General features: G+C 38.5%; 1 protein-coding gene across 24 annotated transcripts in view; it reads right to left on the reverse strand.

Moving 5' to 3' along the window:
- LOC100115682 (sodium/potassium/calcium exchanger Nckx30C) overlaps positions 1-15,222 on the reverse strand; it is a 570,283-nt gene that overhangs the window by 121,683 nt on the left and 433,378 nt on the right. For 4 of the 24 annotated variants that reach the window (XR_004345111.1, XR_004227592.2, XR_004227564.2 and 1 more), the window contains one exon: positions 5,332-5,419. The exons of 11 other annotated variants lie outside the window; for them this stretch is intronic. Coding sequence is in view for 2 of the 13 variants with exons in the window: in XM_031929760.2 (XP_031785620.1) it covers positions 5,352-5,419 (68 nt within the window). In the remaining 11 variants the exon portion in view is untranslated. Of the gene's footprint in view, positions 1-3,959; positions 4,111-5,153; positions 5,430-15,222 lie in introns of those variants that run through there. 9 more of the 24 variants (XR_004227575.2, XR_004227609.2, XR_004227568.2 and 6 more) reach the window with 6 other exon arrangements.

Consider the following 15,222-nt stretch of genomic DNA (forward strand, 5'->3'; position numbering starts at 1 on the left):
GCAGTGTTCTCTGGAATTTTCTGGTATGCGTTGTCAATCTAAAAAGTAAAGTATTTTAGTTGTTTATATAAGTAATCTCTCTACCCGTACTATGAACTGCTAAATTTTCTGCCGTGACTATCTCCGGAAAAGCTTGTATTGCTGCTTTGTAGAACAGGCTTTTCTTCTCTACTTCTCTTAGCTTGGAGATTCTTTCATCGTTCTGGTATTTTCTTACTAGATTTTTAAATCTTAGACAGAACTCGAACAATTATTCTTTATCCTTATACTACCTTACTTTGAACAATCGTTTTCGAGGTCCATACCGGCAGCCTCGGATCGTCAAATCCGATCCTAAGGCGTTCTGCAGCTACCTTCAATCTTTCCATGGAGACATGTCTTTATAGCTGTTCGTACCGCATTTTCGATGATAACTCAACGTTCCATTCGTACTAATTTAAGTTCTGAAGCCTGACCTTGCTGCATTTTTATCTTCTGTCACCAGAAATAGAGAAAGGTCACCAATCGTAGCATGTTGATCTTGTCATTTCGGCAGCAGATAATACGGTTCCTTGGTGCGTACGTCACTTATCACCTTACACAAGCACCGAGCTACCTTGCAGTCAGTCATGGCACTTTCGAAAAGAAAAGCTCCCCAACTAACCTTGTCTCTTCTTGCAGAATGTGTGCCGAAGCACGGCTCCTGCCGTCCGAGACCCACTGAGCACGAGACCAGGTTTGGCATATCTGTGTGAGGGTCTAGTTTTTATTGAGCATGGGACACTGACTAAGTGTCTGTACGTGTGCACGTACCAAGTCAATTACATGTTTTTGTATTAAACCTCTCACAGATCCGCAAACTTTGTGTCGTACGTTACGTTGGCTACGAGTACGTTAAACTTTTCACACATTCATATATACATATATTATGCACAGACATGACTTCATTACCTAGCAGGAGTCTTTTATCTTTGTTGCTGATTATCCATATATTTCTGTTACAGAGCGTGAGCCAGAGTTTCTCGTCGGGCCGTTCGTATTGCATTCCAAACTCATCCAGGATCTTTTCTTGTATCTCTTCCCAGTCCGAGCTTGAGCTTGGATCTGTTGAAACATTTCGCAATTAATAATTACTATTTGATTGTCGTGTCTTTGTCCTATGTACACGTTTACAAACTGAAGTCATTTTTTTTTTAAATTAATTGCTTAATAATTTACTACAGAGTTTACTCATACGCTAGCAGCCCCACCTACGCGGTGTCTGTAAACAGAGCAGCACGCAGGCATACTTACACTAGACGTATAAGTTTACGTTCACGCGTATTATATCGTATTATAAATTGATCTTTGTTTAATTAATTTAATTAATTAGTTAATTGCTGAGTGCGCTTATACTTTAGCAGCCCCACCTACGCGGTGTCTGCTAGCAGCGCATCACGCAGGCAGACTTGCACTAGTAGTATTAGCGGGCTGAGCTGAGCGGCTGACTGTGTCGACTCGACGTCATGGGCGCTATGGGCGCTATATATATATCGCTCGGCATAGGTCATATATATATATATATATATATATATATATATATATATATATATATATATATATATATATATATATATATATATATATATATATATGACCTATGCCGAGTAGTCGGTATGAGACGTATGTCGGGTGTTAGCGCCTATATTTCAACAGTATCAATTAATAGCCATTTAAATCAATTCAAATGTATTCACGAAACTACAATTAAAAACATTACAATGAAAATTACACCCCTGATTATTAAAATCGATTAAAGTATTTTAATAGCTAATTGTCAATAAATACATTGGGGTCGATGTGCTGCTACAACAATCAATTTTTATTCAAATCGATTGAAATTTAATGTCAAAACTGCAGATAAATAACATTTCACAAAATGGTTACATAAATGTCGATAAAAATGTATTCAATTTAATGCCTAATTGGCGCATAAACCATTTCGATTGAAAGCAATTTAATTTGATGAAATTTTAATCTGTGGAATTAGAGCAGTCGATTGGTTGTATTAAAAATGATCAAAGTAGATTAAATTTCAATCGATTTCAATCCGTGATTTTCAACAGGGTGTAAACTCCAAAATGTTTATTTTTTAATAATTTAATTTGAACAAAAATTTCGGATATCTTCGTAAAATAATAATATCATTATTTTGTCTTTAAGAATATTCTGAAAATTCAAAGGGTATGTCTAAATTTCGTGCACAGATTTGTGCAGAAATCTCTGCAGAGATCTATTCACTAATCTCTTCACATTATTTTCGTAAGGGCAAAAAACATGAAGAACCATCAGACCATGGGGGGACGTTCAAAACAAAGAAAATCCGCTAATTTTCACATTAATTTATTTCTAACAAAAAACTGAACCAAGTACGGGCTTGGTAACCAAGAAATTCTGATTTCTCTCCTCAAAAAACATAAAGAACCGTCATAATATTGAAGGGACTTAGTATGGCCACTCAGACCCCAATCAGTCACAGGATTAATTATTTGTATCACTTAGAAAAAGTCTATAGAAATAAATAAGATTATCGTTTGAATCCATATGAATTGTCAATACAGGAATTGAGATATATAGTCTGATAATCGATTTAACAATGCCTATTTTAATCGAAATGAATTCGATTCTAATGGTAAATCTGAATTACGTTTTTAGCATTAGAACTCGATAAAATGTGATAAGTACGATATAAATTAATAAAGCCAACACAAAAAATTAGATAAAATATCCATGGTGTATTGATTTCAATCGCAATTTTGTTGTATAGTTTGAATCGATTTTAATCATTCTTATTGTTTGTTATCGACTTTTAATACAACAAACACAATAATGATTCACAGTAGAATTCGTTAGATAATCAGATCGAGTTTTTTCGTCTAATATATATTTCTTTTAGCTAGCAATTAATTTAAAATTGATTTATCGGCATTTATCTTTTATTATCAAATTATAATATATTTCTTCCAAAATTAAACGTATACAAATATATACGATTTCTTATTGTTATTCATAATTGAAAAAATGCGAGCTTATGAACAGAAGCATTCTTATGTAATAATAATTATTTTCAATGTTATTATACTAAAATAAAAACAATACTAAAAATAATTCAGTTTTCAATCCTATCTCAATGGGTTTTTTTAGCTTCCTTTGCTGCAGTGTATGACAAATTTAATTCATCTTGCAGACGATAGATCTGACAAATTTGTAGAATCGACAAAGAAATTTTCAGCATCTGTGATATCGTCGCTTCGTAGTTTTTCTGTATTGTTTTCATCTAGCACTAATCCATTTTTTTCTTTTTTAACCTCACCTCCTTATTTTTCTACAAATTCTTCTATTACTAAAGTTACTTTGTTTTTTTTCCACGTTTTTATGTTGTTTTTCCTTTTGGAACTTAGACTTACTCTTTCTCTCTTTGCGATCATGTGTTTTTATCTATAAGTTTTTCTTGATTGGTTCTGCGTGCACTTCAACAGTAACTTTTTGTTATTTATTTTTTTAATTGTTTATCTTCATCTGAATTGGATTTTGCGACTATGAAAAAAAATTGCATAGTGAGATCTATTATCATCACCCTTAAAAAACGCAAGATTTATGAATGCAACGTTTGTGTATTACCTAAATAAAGTAATACTGGAAAATTAAAGGAAAATGGATTGGTTGATTCTGATAAATTAATAAATATGATTGGTTGATGGCGGCTCTGTAACTGATATCTAAAAACTCACCATGAGTGGTTGTTTTAATAGCGCTAAATTAAAAAATTCTAACTTAAGAGTTATAAAATATAATAATCCTGTAAAATGTAATATAGAGTATTAGGTGAATTTAAGCGCGTTCTGCGCTTTAATGCACGTATTATAGTACTCTACAGTATATAATATTTTGTTGATATTGCAACAAAATTAATGTAATTAATTCTTTTGAAATACGTTACCTTTTTCGTTTAACCGCTTCCTTTTTTGTGCAGGCCATTTTATATAGAATATTTTTTTGATATATAGGTATTAAAGTTACCCATTTCCGTAAGAACATTAACTTCTGGATTGACTTTTATGTGATGATTCTTTAACTAATGAACGTAAAGTTCTGTAAATTTCATAATGTAAAATTCAAAAACAAAATATCCACATATAAATTAGGTATAAGAGTATCTGATTTAAACCTAATACGTGAGCGAGTATTTTGGATAGTCAATATTAATTTTACTTAGTCAAGTATGTACTTGAGATGCGCTATGAACGCTCTTTTTGTTATGTTCGTTAATTTTTACTTTTTTGAGGACAGGAGTTTATGCATATACGTAAAGATCCCATATAGCCCCCAATGTTTGGGCAATATTACCTGAATGTTGAATTTCCAGATTGGCCAGATTAGATAATATTGAGGAAGAATTACATAACCTCTATACATTTTCAAGCAATATTGTTGAGGACAAAATTGTCCGATTCTTCATTGTAGCGTTTTTGCAGAAACCCCTACAGCATCGAATCTTGCCTCAATATTGCATATCCAGATTGCACAACATTAAATATAATACTGCTGCAGCCATCAGGCAACATTAATACAACATGTCACTAACATAGCTGCAATGTTGAAGAATTTTCGCATCAGTATACAAATTTTGTATATCTAATGCAAAAAAGCTGCCTCTAGGAGGAAGCAAATTTCCAATATTATTGCAATGTTAGTAAAACGTTGTTCAATATGATAATAATGTTGCCTCATAGTTGCAGCATAAGTATGTACAGTATTGCGCAATCTGGAAATATTATATTGAGATAAGTCCTCAGCAATATTGCTCAAAAATTAAAAAAGGTTATATAATCCTTCCACAATATGATCTAATCGGGCCAATCTAGAATTTCAACATTCGGGCAATATTGCCCAAAGATTGGGGGCTATAGGAGATTGCGCCCAAAAATGAACAGCTGATTAGAGACTCCGCTGGAAAAGCCAATTAAAACCGATAGACATGGATAAAATTCACTATTCAAGTCAATAAGACATCTTATCGACTTCTATCAACTTATTTTAACAGGAGATTTTGAGAGCGATCGTTACAAGACAGATTAACTTTAGCATAGTTTAATTAAAAATGCTTGTATAAATAATAATAAATTTTATATTTACCGAAACACATTGCTAGTTTGGTGTCATCTAATTTTCCGACTGGTGTATCTTTTCATTTCCTTCAATATCTTCCTCATCGATATCAGATTCATTATGTTTATTTTATAACCGATTCTTCAGTTACTTTTTCGGCCTGTGAGCTTGCTCTGCATTAGAGATCTTTCCCCAAAAATCGCCTTGATAATTAAGCCCGCGCATTAGCCCTGCTTATTGTAGGGTTTCATTTTTTCGTCGTAGACAACTTCAATTAACCATTTATTTTGACCTATGTGATACCAAAAATAAAAAGAACTGTTAAAAATATTATATTACTAGCAACTATTAGACGCGCTACGCGCGTTTTAAATTTCTACTGCTTTTTGAGGTACAGAAATTTAAACATAAGCTGCAGAGATCGCGCTTGAAAACGAACACCCAATCGAAGAATAACAGGATCCAGGGTCTTTTTTTAGTTTAAGGGTATGATTAAAACATTTCAATTACTATAACTATAAAAGATCTAATTTTGAGGTTAGAAATTCATATACGTTCATAGGAATCCCGCTTTTGCGCAATAGTCACGTATCAAAATTTATCAAAACTCTATCATCCCTACTTTCCACTGAAAAAAGAAAATTAATCACTTTAATGTAATGCCCCATATAGCACCCAATCTTTCGGCAATATTTCCTCAAGGTTGCATTTGTAGATTCGTCAGATTCGAAAATATTGTGCGAAGGTTAAATAACCTTCAAGAAATTTCCCTGCAATATTGCTGTAAGGCATCATGTCCGTTTTTGGATTGCATTACCAAAAGATAATAAGCATAGTGTCGATATTGCTCAAAGATTATTTGCAATATTGTAAAACATAGGCGAAAAACATTAAATTAAAATACTTAACAAATTTTTCAAGGGCTCCCATGCCCATTTTGGAAATTATCATCCATCTTATAGTCCCCGAATAGCGGGGATGGGAGCCCCTAAAAAAGCTTATTTAATTTTTTTAACTATAGTGATTTTCGCCTATATTTTATAATATTGACACAATATTACAAATAATATTCGAGCAATATTGCCACAATATGCTTATTGTCTTTTGGAAATGCAATCCAAAAACGGACATGATGCCTTACAGCAACATTGCAGGGAAAATTTCCGAAAGTTATATAACCCTGGTACAATATTTCTTAATCTGACGAATCTGCAAATGCTACCTTTAAACAATATTGCTGGAAGATTGGGTGCTATATGGGTAATAAATATATACTTTATAGCACTACGTGACTTAAATTCGCATACACCGCACGCTTTTCCATGGCGTATGTAGGGTACTTTTCTGGCACGGTGCAGACGACAATTTTTGTGAACAACACACTCGTATTTCACACTGGTGTGTATTACAATAGTTTATAACATATTAAAATCAACGAAACAAGCAGTTATATCAGAAAAATGCGTTTAAATTATAGATAAGATACCAAGGATGAGTAGGATAGTGGTAAGAATACATAAGAATACATCTGAATTGTAGGTTAAGTCTTTTATGTACCAAGATATGAACTTTATAATAATAGTATAATAACCCTATTAGTTGCCCAAATCACTGCATTATTCGAATGAACCTAAGAAACATGAAATTCCAAAATCTGACTTTCGCCGCAGTAAGATTTTAGACAATTGGTCATAACTACTATTCTATATAAGATATAGACCTTCGTTGGCGGCATTTTAAATTACGGTAATGATACCAAAATTGCTGTTATGCAGCTGACAATGCTTTTTGAATTCAAATTATAAATGTGGTAGAGAAGTTTATAGACACCAAAATAATCAATACATCAGATGTTACGAGTGAATAGTGCAACGAAAAGTGACCGACCCCGGGCTGGAACCAAGATCCTCTGGCTTGCAAGGCAAACGTTCTGTCGTCGCGACACGGCCGTCACCGCATTGCACTCTTCTACTCGCTCACTTATAGTAATTAGACACCCGTGATGTGTATCTACACGTGACACATATAAACATATTATCAAAGACACTGGTATCGTAATTTTCTTGGCGAATTTTAGTCAAACGTGCTATAAAATAGTATTCGATACGCGTGTCGTATGCGACAATTTACGGCACAGCGTAAGCGGCTATAGCAGAAAATTGCATTTTTTTTGCGACAAACAAAAGTTGACAAGTATTGTGCAAACGCTGAGATCGCCCACTCAAGTCAGGCTCAATACGCTGGTGGAAAGGCAGTCTAGAGGCACGCGACAATACGGAGTCGCGTGCGGATGACAACAACTATGTTATTGACTAAAGGTTGAACTCGCTGCTCGGAACAGCGAGCTTAACAAAAAATGTTTAATTTGCCTGCCGTGGAATCAAGCAAGCGTGTTAGATAGGAATGTTTTTACGTCTCCTTTATTTTAGCGCGACAGCCAGCACAGGAGCAAGCAAGCAGGTAAGCCCAAGGGTGAGCTCTTATGCTACAGGTGCAAGGAACCGGGGCATTTCAAGAAAGACTGCCCGGAGGGAAAAGGAGAAGCAAGTGCATAAGCACGGTCGACAAGCTCTCGCAAAACTCCGGAAAGACCGCTGAAGTAGGAAAGGCCCTACAGTTTCCTGCGCAGAGAAAAAGTCATTCTCTACGCGTGAAGCTTTGAAAACAATGAAAGGGAGTGCATGCCCCGGAGTAGCGAACGCTGACGAGCAGCATCCGGCGAGCAGCAGCTCGCCTGAGAAGCGACAAGATGGCGCAAGTATAACACCAGATCCTGAGGAGGGAGGAAAAGTGCAGCAGGCAGACAAGAGCGAGAAAAAGTCCGCTGCGCTCTCGTCATTGCAGCAGAAATAGCCGACGGGAAAGATAAGGTGGGCCAATGCAAAGACAAGCACACAGAGCCCGGCAGAATCGAACCCAGTCTGGACGAGTTGATCGAGTCGATTCTGGGAGGTCACGCGGAAGACAACAAAAATCTTCCGTGTAACTAGAATACGCTCTAGGAGAAACGCTGGTGGATGCAGGCAAGGATCAACAGTTTTCGGTTTAGAGCCCTGCATGACAACAGTGCATCCTGAGTATGTATGGGATCCATAGGGCTGCAACTTGCAAGTGCGCATGAACGGTAAGTCATGCCGAATCAAGGCCGTGGCGCTAAGCTCGCCGACAGCAGCTACACAGAGATCGTAGGTTACGTCTGGTTACACTTTTAAGTCGGTAATCTTCTTAATAAATCTTAAGAAAGTAGTCCGTGTCGCCATAGTATCGGATCTTCCGACAGATTGCATAATGGGTGTAAACTTTATGTTAAAATCTAAAGCCGTATTAGACCCAACGACATCCAAATTGTACTTTAAAGAGAACAAAGAACATATTGACGTCGAGTAAGCCGCTATGGAAGTAGGTGCGCTAAAATTGGCCTTAGTGGGGTTAGCAGATGTAAATGGTGAACAGCGAGAAGTACTTCGAGCACTTCTTGACAAAATCATAGGCTCAGACACAGATAAGGTCGGCTTCACGACGTGGATGGAACATCACATCGAGGTACAGACCACAAGGCCGATAAAGCAAAAATATTTTTCGATGTATAGGAAACCTGAAAGAGAAATGTACGAGCAGTGGTCATGGTAAGAAAGGCAAACGAAAAAATCGCTTTCGCGTAGACTTTAGGAAAAGTATTTTTTTTTAAATTTTTCGGTGTATAGGAAACCTGAAAGAGAAATGTACGAGCAGTGGCCATGGTAAGAAAGGCAAACGAAAATATCGCTTTCGCGTAGACTTTAGGAAAAGCGAACGCGATTACACGAAGCGATGCGTATCCGTTGCCGCAAATAAATGCGATATTGAGGAAGCTACAGCAGGCACGCTACATTTTATCTAAGTTGCGCGTACTACTAAATGCCGCTCAGCGAAGGAAGCAATCAGTACGCAGCGTTGACAGTACCCAGAATAGGATTCTTCCAGTTCAAGCAGCAGAAATTCCAGCAGCTTATGGATACAATAATTACGCTGGAATTGCAGCTGCACGCATTCACACATTTAGATGATATCATAGTAGCGTCGGAGACGTTCGAGAATCATGTAAAAGTCCTTGAGCACGTATTAAAACGTATTAAAAAATTTGGCTTAAGCGTAAATATTAGAGAAGAGAGCCTGTGTTGCAAACAAGAGGTAAAATATTTCGGCCTGTTAGTCAATAGAAACGACTCCAGTCCAGATCCGAAAAACATTGCTCCGATTATAAATTTTCTGGAGCCAATAAACTTAAAACAACTTAGACGGTTCCACGGCATGGCGCCGTAGACTACTACTACGCAATGTTGGCTGACAACTTTTGCAACGATGTTGGCATTTGACTTGGCCAAAGAAAGATTAGCCGTTTGTTTGGGGCGACGAACAGCAAACAACGTTCGAGGCGATAAAAGCTCTCATCGCCTCAGCTCCAGTACTGCACTGCCCAAGCTTTGATCAGTAGTTCGTAATACAAACGGATGCGAGCAATACAGGACTCGGTGTTGTGTTGACATAGCGCATAGACGAACAAGAGCGAGTACTTAAATTTGCCAGCAGGGTATTCACGCCGGCTGAGAGGAATTGCACGGTCAGCGAGCGAGAATGCTTGGCCGTGATTTTTGCTGTACGCAAGTTTTGTTAATACGTAAAAGGTTAAGAATTCTGCGAAAGTTAATACGTAAAAGGTTATGCAATCTGCGAAATCCCGCCTGCAGATTAGGGCGTTAAGCGCTAAAGTTGCAAGGACACAAATATACCCTAGAGCACCGCAATAGCGCTGATTATCACGTGCCAGACCCTTTGTCCCGGATGTATGATGAGACAGAGCAATCGATATCTTTGATTAGCTAAAAACCGCAACCCCAAGACCGCTAGAATAACAACAGATACCAAGCAGTCAAGAATAACCCAGAAAATTTTCCAGAATAGAAAATTGGAGATCGCGGGAGTAATAAGAGACGACAACGATGCATAGAGGCTCGTCGTACTAATATAAAAAAGACGGCAAGTGTTGCAAGAATGTCACGATCAGCCGACGGCAGGACACTTTGACCGTGGAAAAACATACAGGAGAGTAATCGAGAGATACTTCTGGCTGAGTGTGTACCGTAATATAGCGAAGTACGTGCAGCGTTGTCAACTCTCTCAGCTGAGCAAGGTAGAGCAGCGTACACCACCAGGTTTTATGGCAAAGCGCGTGGTGCAAAGGCCTTAGTAATGTATTTAATAACAAGACGATACATGAGAATCTGGCAGCTCAAGAAATTCACCATTCGTATTTGCCGCAATACCATCCACAGGAAAATCCAGTGGAGTGGGTAAATCGGACCGTAAAAAAGGAGATTGCCTCATTTACTCAAGAAAATCACCGATCATGGGACGAGTATCTCAGCGATATTACTTTCTTGTTTAACACTGCAGTGCATGTACAGAGCCATCACCCAGAATAATGAATTTCGGAAGACAACCTATCATGCCAGCGTCTCTGGTAGGAAAAGAGGATTAAGAAACGACACAGCAGGAGACCGTGGGAGCGTAGCAAGCCCGCCTTGCCAAGCTACCAGCTCTGCACGAGTGTGCGAAGATACTGTCTGGCGAGGCGCACGCTCGCCAGGCACCATACTTCGATGTCAGCCGACGAGCGCCAACTTTCAAACTTGCGACGTCGTCGCCAAGCGCAGACATGTATTGTCATCTGCAGCAGAAAGCATCACGGCGAAGCTGGTTTTTCCTTACGTCCATACACAATTACGGCTCAAGTTGGTTTGAACGCATTCAAGCTGACAGACAAGGAAGAGAAAATAGAAAAGCTAGTGCCAAATGAAAAAATTCTCGAGCCGACGGGCGTAGCGACGAGAGAGAAGCGTTAACGCAGACAGCGGCCTGGAAAATACGTGTTGACATCCGCTGCGGTAACTAAAAACGGCAAGCCCAGAAACATTACGACCCCGAAGCCCTCTAGTCAACCGCGCGGACGGCCTCGAAAAAATGGAACGGTGAGCGCGCCGACAGCGAGTCAACAAGTTTTATAGCGTAAGTCCGGACGACCCAAGGGCTCGATAAAGTCAAAGCGAGCTGCGCAAAGCGCGCTAGCTCCTGGGGGAGTAGGCGCGCCACGAGCAGCTAGTGGCGCGGCGAACACAGGCTTGCCTAGCGCGGGCGTGCCACAAAAAAAAGTGCGCGCGAATGAAGAAGTAGCAGCGGACGGAATACCCGCGAAAGAAGAGGAAGGAGGGCCCGCGGTTCTACTTCTGCGGCCATCCATGCGTGGAATGTTCACATCAATGCCCAGAGAGAGCTGCACACAAGAAGATCTTGGCCGAGGTACCCTGAGACCGCAAGAAAAATTAGGCAAAGAAGGAGTTGTAGTTGGGGGAAATGAAAGTACCTCGTCTCCCCTTATATCCTGTGTGTTCTTAATTTATTACCTAATATCCAGTTTTAATGCATCCAGTTACATTATTCGTTCGCACAGTCGCACGACAGTGATACAGAGCTGCTCCGTAGACTACGCAGCGTCTGGAATGGGGGTGTAACGAGCAGTCGCGGATTCAAATTGTGCGCGCTGGCTTAGTCGCGAAAGGTTAGCTTGGACTGCAGTGCGACGCTGCCAAGTCGCACTGAGAAGGAGGCGCGCAAAGTCAGAATATTCGGGCAAGCAACGCGTTATTACCACGTGCGCGAAACGACTGGCAATTAAAATACGTACCCGGAGAGTATTTGAGATCGCAGCAAGCTTTATCGGGACACGGAGGACTTTTGGGCTGGTCCATCCTGTCCAGAACATCACCAGCAGCAGCTGCCGGAGTGTCGACCCAGAGAACAAGTCGGCTAGCAGGGACGCCTTTTCGCCGCCCATCCAGTACACCGACGAACGAGCTCGGCTTTCGAAGGTGCGTCCCCATATTTGTAAGTCGACGAAATTCTTACCCCGCTTGTAAGAGACACCGAAGCCGAGATTCTTGCCACCGAATCTTGGGCTCGTCTACCCGGAAATATCCTCTCGCACGTTGCGCGCGTTTATTACATTTACATATTCATTGAGACTCTATTGAAACAAGTGTAGGTTTTGTACTTGCACACACATACACGCACACACAACTCCGCTACGCTGGTGCTAAGCCCGTGGCCCTGTTGTGCAAGCGGCGGGGAAGGAGGAGGGGTAGGAGTATCAACCTCTTTAAAATAACCAAGAGGCATCTGGCATGGATATTAGCACATTGTTGAAGGGCTCCTTCCTAGGATACAGGATAGGGGGAGAAATACCGAAAAGAAATCAAACATGATGAGTAAATTAAAAATAACATTTTATCAAGCGGGTAAGGCCACAGAATCAAATCCCGCCGACGGTTCCGATCGGGTGAAAGCCCCTGTGGCCAGCGCAGGCTCCATGGATTTGAGTGCAGACCAAACTCACAAGGTTGTGGAAAAGAGCCAAAGAGAAGACCTCAAGATTTTGTAGGGTATAATCACCGAAACAATCGAGCACGCAGAGGGTAGGAGTAACGTGCATTAAGACGGGCCTCGCTAACGCGTTAAAAGAGCTAGGTAAGATAGAGAAGAAAGGTATGTTCCTCTTAAAGGTACCAGAGCTTCGCCTGGGAGAAGAATCTATCAGATCAAGAACGAACAGTATGAATAGTTTAGCAAGTAAGGCCAGTCTTCCTCAAGAAAGATTAGATCAATAGCTTTCAATTAGGTATTACCGACATAGGGGCAATCATAATGATATGAATGCATTTGGAAATTTTTGTTGAGGTTACAGAACCCAATTTCAAGTATATAAGAGCCGCGATGCGCGCCGTTGTCGTGTCGTACATACTTCGTATACTTTTACTCGCCAGCGCGGCACTGTCGCACCCCTTGATTAGACATTTTATGTTTACTAGAGCATTTTATTGTTTATTGCCTTCGATTTTATTTATCGCTGTTTATTATTTTTTACTTTTCTCCATGTAATAATTAGTGATAATAACTATTGTTTAATGGACTTAGATATGCCCCGATACGTGTCGAAGTGAAGTATTCGACTTACCAATCCAGAATGCGGACCGAACGGTTAAATAACGTACCACCCGTTCCTCGAACTTTGGCAGGATTAGCTGATGCAATTACAGTTTAATATAAAATACTATTAACAAAAAAAGTTATTTAAATTTCTATTCTATCATCTTGTTTTCAGTGATTATTTATTGCTTAATAATCCACGCGCAACAGGCTAAAAATTTTATCTGCAAATTTCAATACTTCAAATGATTTTGAATGCTCATGGTGATAAAGGAAGGATACATTGTATCCTTATATTCCAATCCGTTAAAGAATTTGCAAGTCAAAAGTCCTTTCTGTTTAAATAAATCGAAAACTCATTCCACCCGGCAATCCCGTCGTGCCCTGCCGTCCCCTATTAAGTACTATTGTTTAATGGACTTAGATATGCCCCGATACGTGTCGAAGTGAAGTATTCGACTTACCAATCCAGAATGCGGACCGAACGGTTAAATAACGTACCACCCGTTCCTCGAACTTTGGCAGGATTAGCTGATGTTTTGGCAGATTATCCACCCGTGAGAAACTATTATAGAGGATGTGCACGGGGAACAGATGGTTCGATTGGTCTCGTTTTTATTCACGATAGTATGCTTGAGACCCTATCAAGGTGCAGACAATTATACGCTGATGGGACCTTTAAAGTAAAAGTTTATACTAATGTTTATTACACTAATATGTATGTATGCAATTTATAACAATTTATAAATTATAGATAAGGCCAAGGAAACCCCACTGTGCGTAGGTGTTTATCGTTCACTTTCGAAAGATGAATACAGTAAGTTAATAAATAATTGTTTAAAAATGACTGGTATATATACTCGGTGACAGTTGATCCTCGTGGAACGTTTTTGAAATCGTACTTTTTGATGTTAGGGTTTGTAAATCCACCAATCTGATTGGAGCATTTAAAAAATATTTCACGAGAATTAACTACCGCCGACTGTACGTGATACATGGAGAAAAATATTTCCATAAATTTTAATATCCTATTCTAAGAAACGGAAGAGCATTGTACATGAATGTGTGTAGTGTAAGGGGCCCATTCGGCATTTAATTGCGAATAACTTTAAGTATCTTTATCATCTAAGCAAATTACTAATTCAAAATAGCAATCGCTACCTCTTTTGCTACTTATTTCGCGACACAATAGAAAAGCATGATATATATTACACTAATTTTGCTTATTATGATTCAAGTGCATCTTGTATTTATGTTAAAAAATGTTATTCGTAGGGATTTCCTGCCATTTATGTTCTTGCGAGTTCAAGAACCACTGCCATGTACAATGCTATATGGGATAAAGTTTTTGAAATCGTTCCCAACTTAAGAAGAAATGTCCTATCTGTAATGGGTGATTTTGAAAGATCTCACATAAACAGTGGTCGTGAGAAATTTCCAACTGCAACTATTTCCGGTTGTAAATTTCACTATAAGCAGGCGATTATTTATTTATTTCCAGTAGGACAAATCTTTAAAATGATTTCTCTGGTAAAAATATCAAGATTTTTGCTATTAACTTCAAAATTTCATTAAGGAAGTTCTATAGGTACTGCTCTAGTTAAAATGTGTGCCCTTTTTATTTATGGTTTATTCGTGTGATCTACTTAGCTAAAAAGCTGCACATATTAACTATCATAAAATAATGATTATACATTCCATTTATACAATTCTATGTATCCTAATTATTTATGAAAAATTTCCTACCGGCGTTGATTTGACTCATTTTCTTTTTATGTTAAATGTACGTTTCTTGTATTTAATAAATTTTTACTATAACTTTGTCACTTAGAGCCCATGAACGATACTTTGTAGAAGTAAATAATAACTTTAGAAAAATAAAAACTTTAATAACTTCTATTATATGCCATGTGCCTTCTGAAATTTATATGGATGTTTTTGAGATATATACCAACTTGTAAACGAAATTCTAAATATATCGTTATGTTAATTCCATTACCGATAGAACCTCCTTAAATACACAAATGTATGACAGACTTATACGTCATAGACTTTGTCACACAAAAATTCACAAGT

Source organism: Nasonia vitripennis, assembly GCF_009193385.2.
Source record: "Nasonia vitripennis strain AsymCx chromosome 1 unlocalized genomic scaffold, Nvit_psr_1.1 chr1_random0003, whole genome shotgun sequence".
NCBI classification, from domain to species: Eukaryota; Metazoa; Arthropoda; class Insecta; order Hymenoptera; family Pteromalidae; genus Nasonia; species Nasonia vitripennis.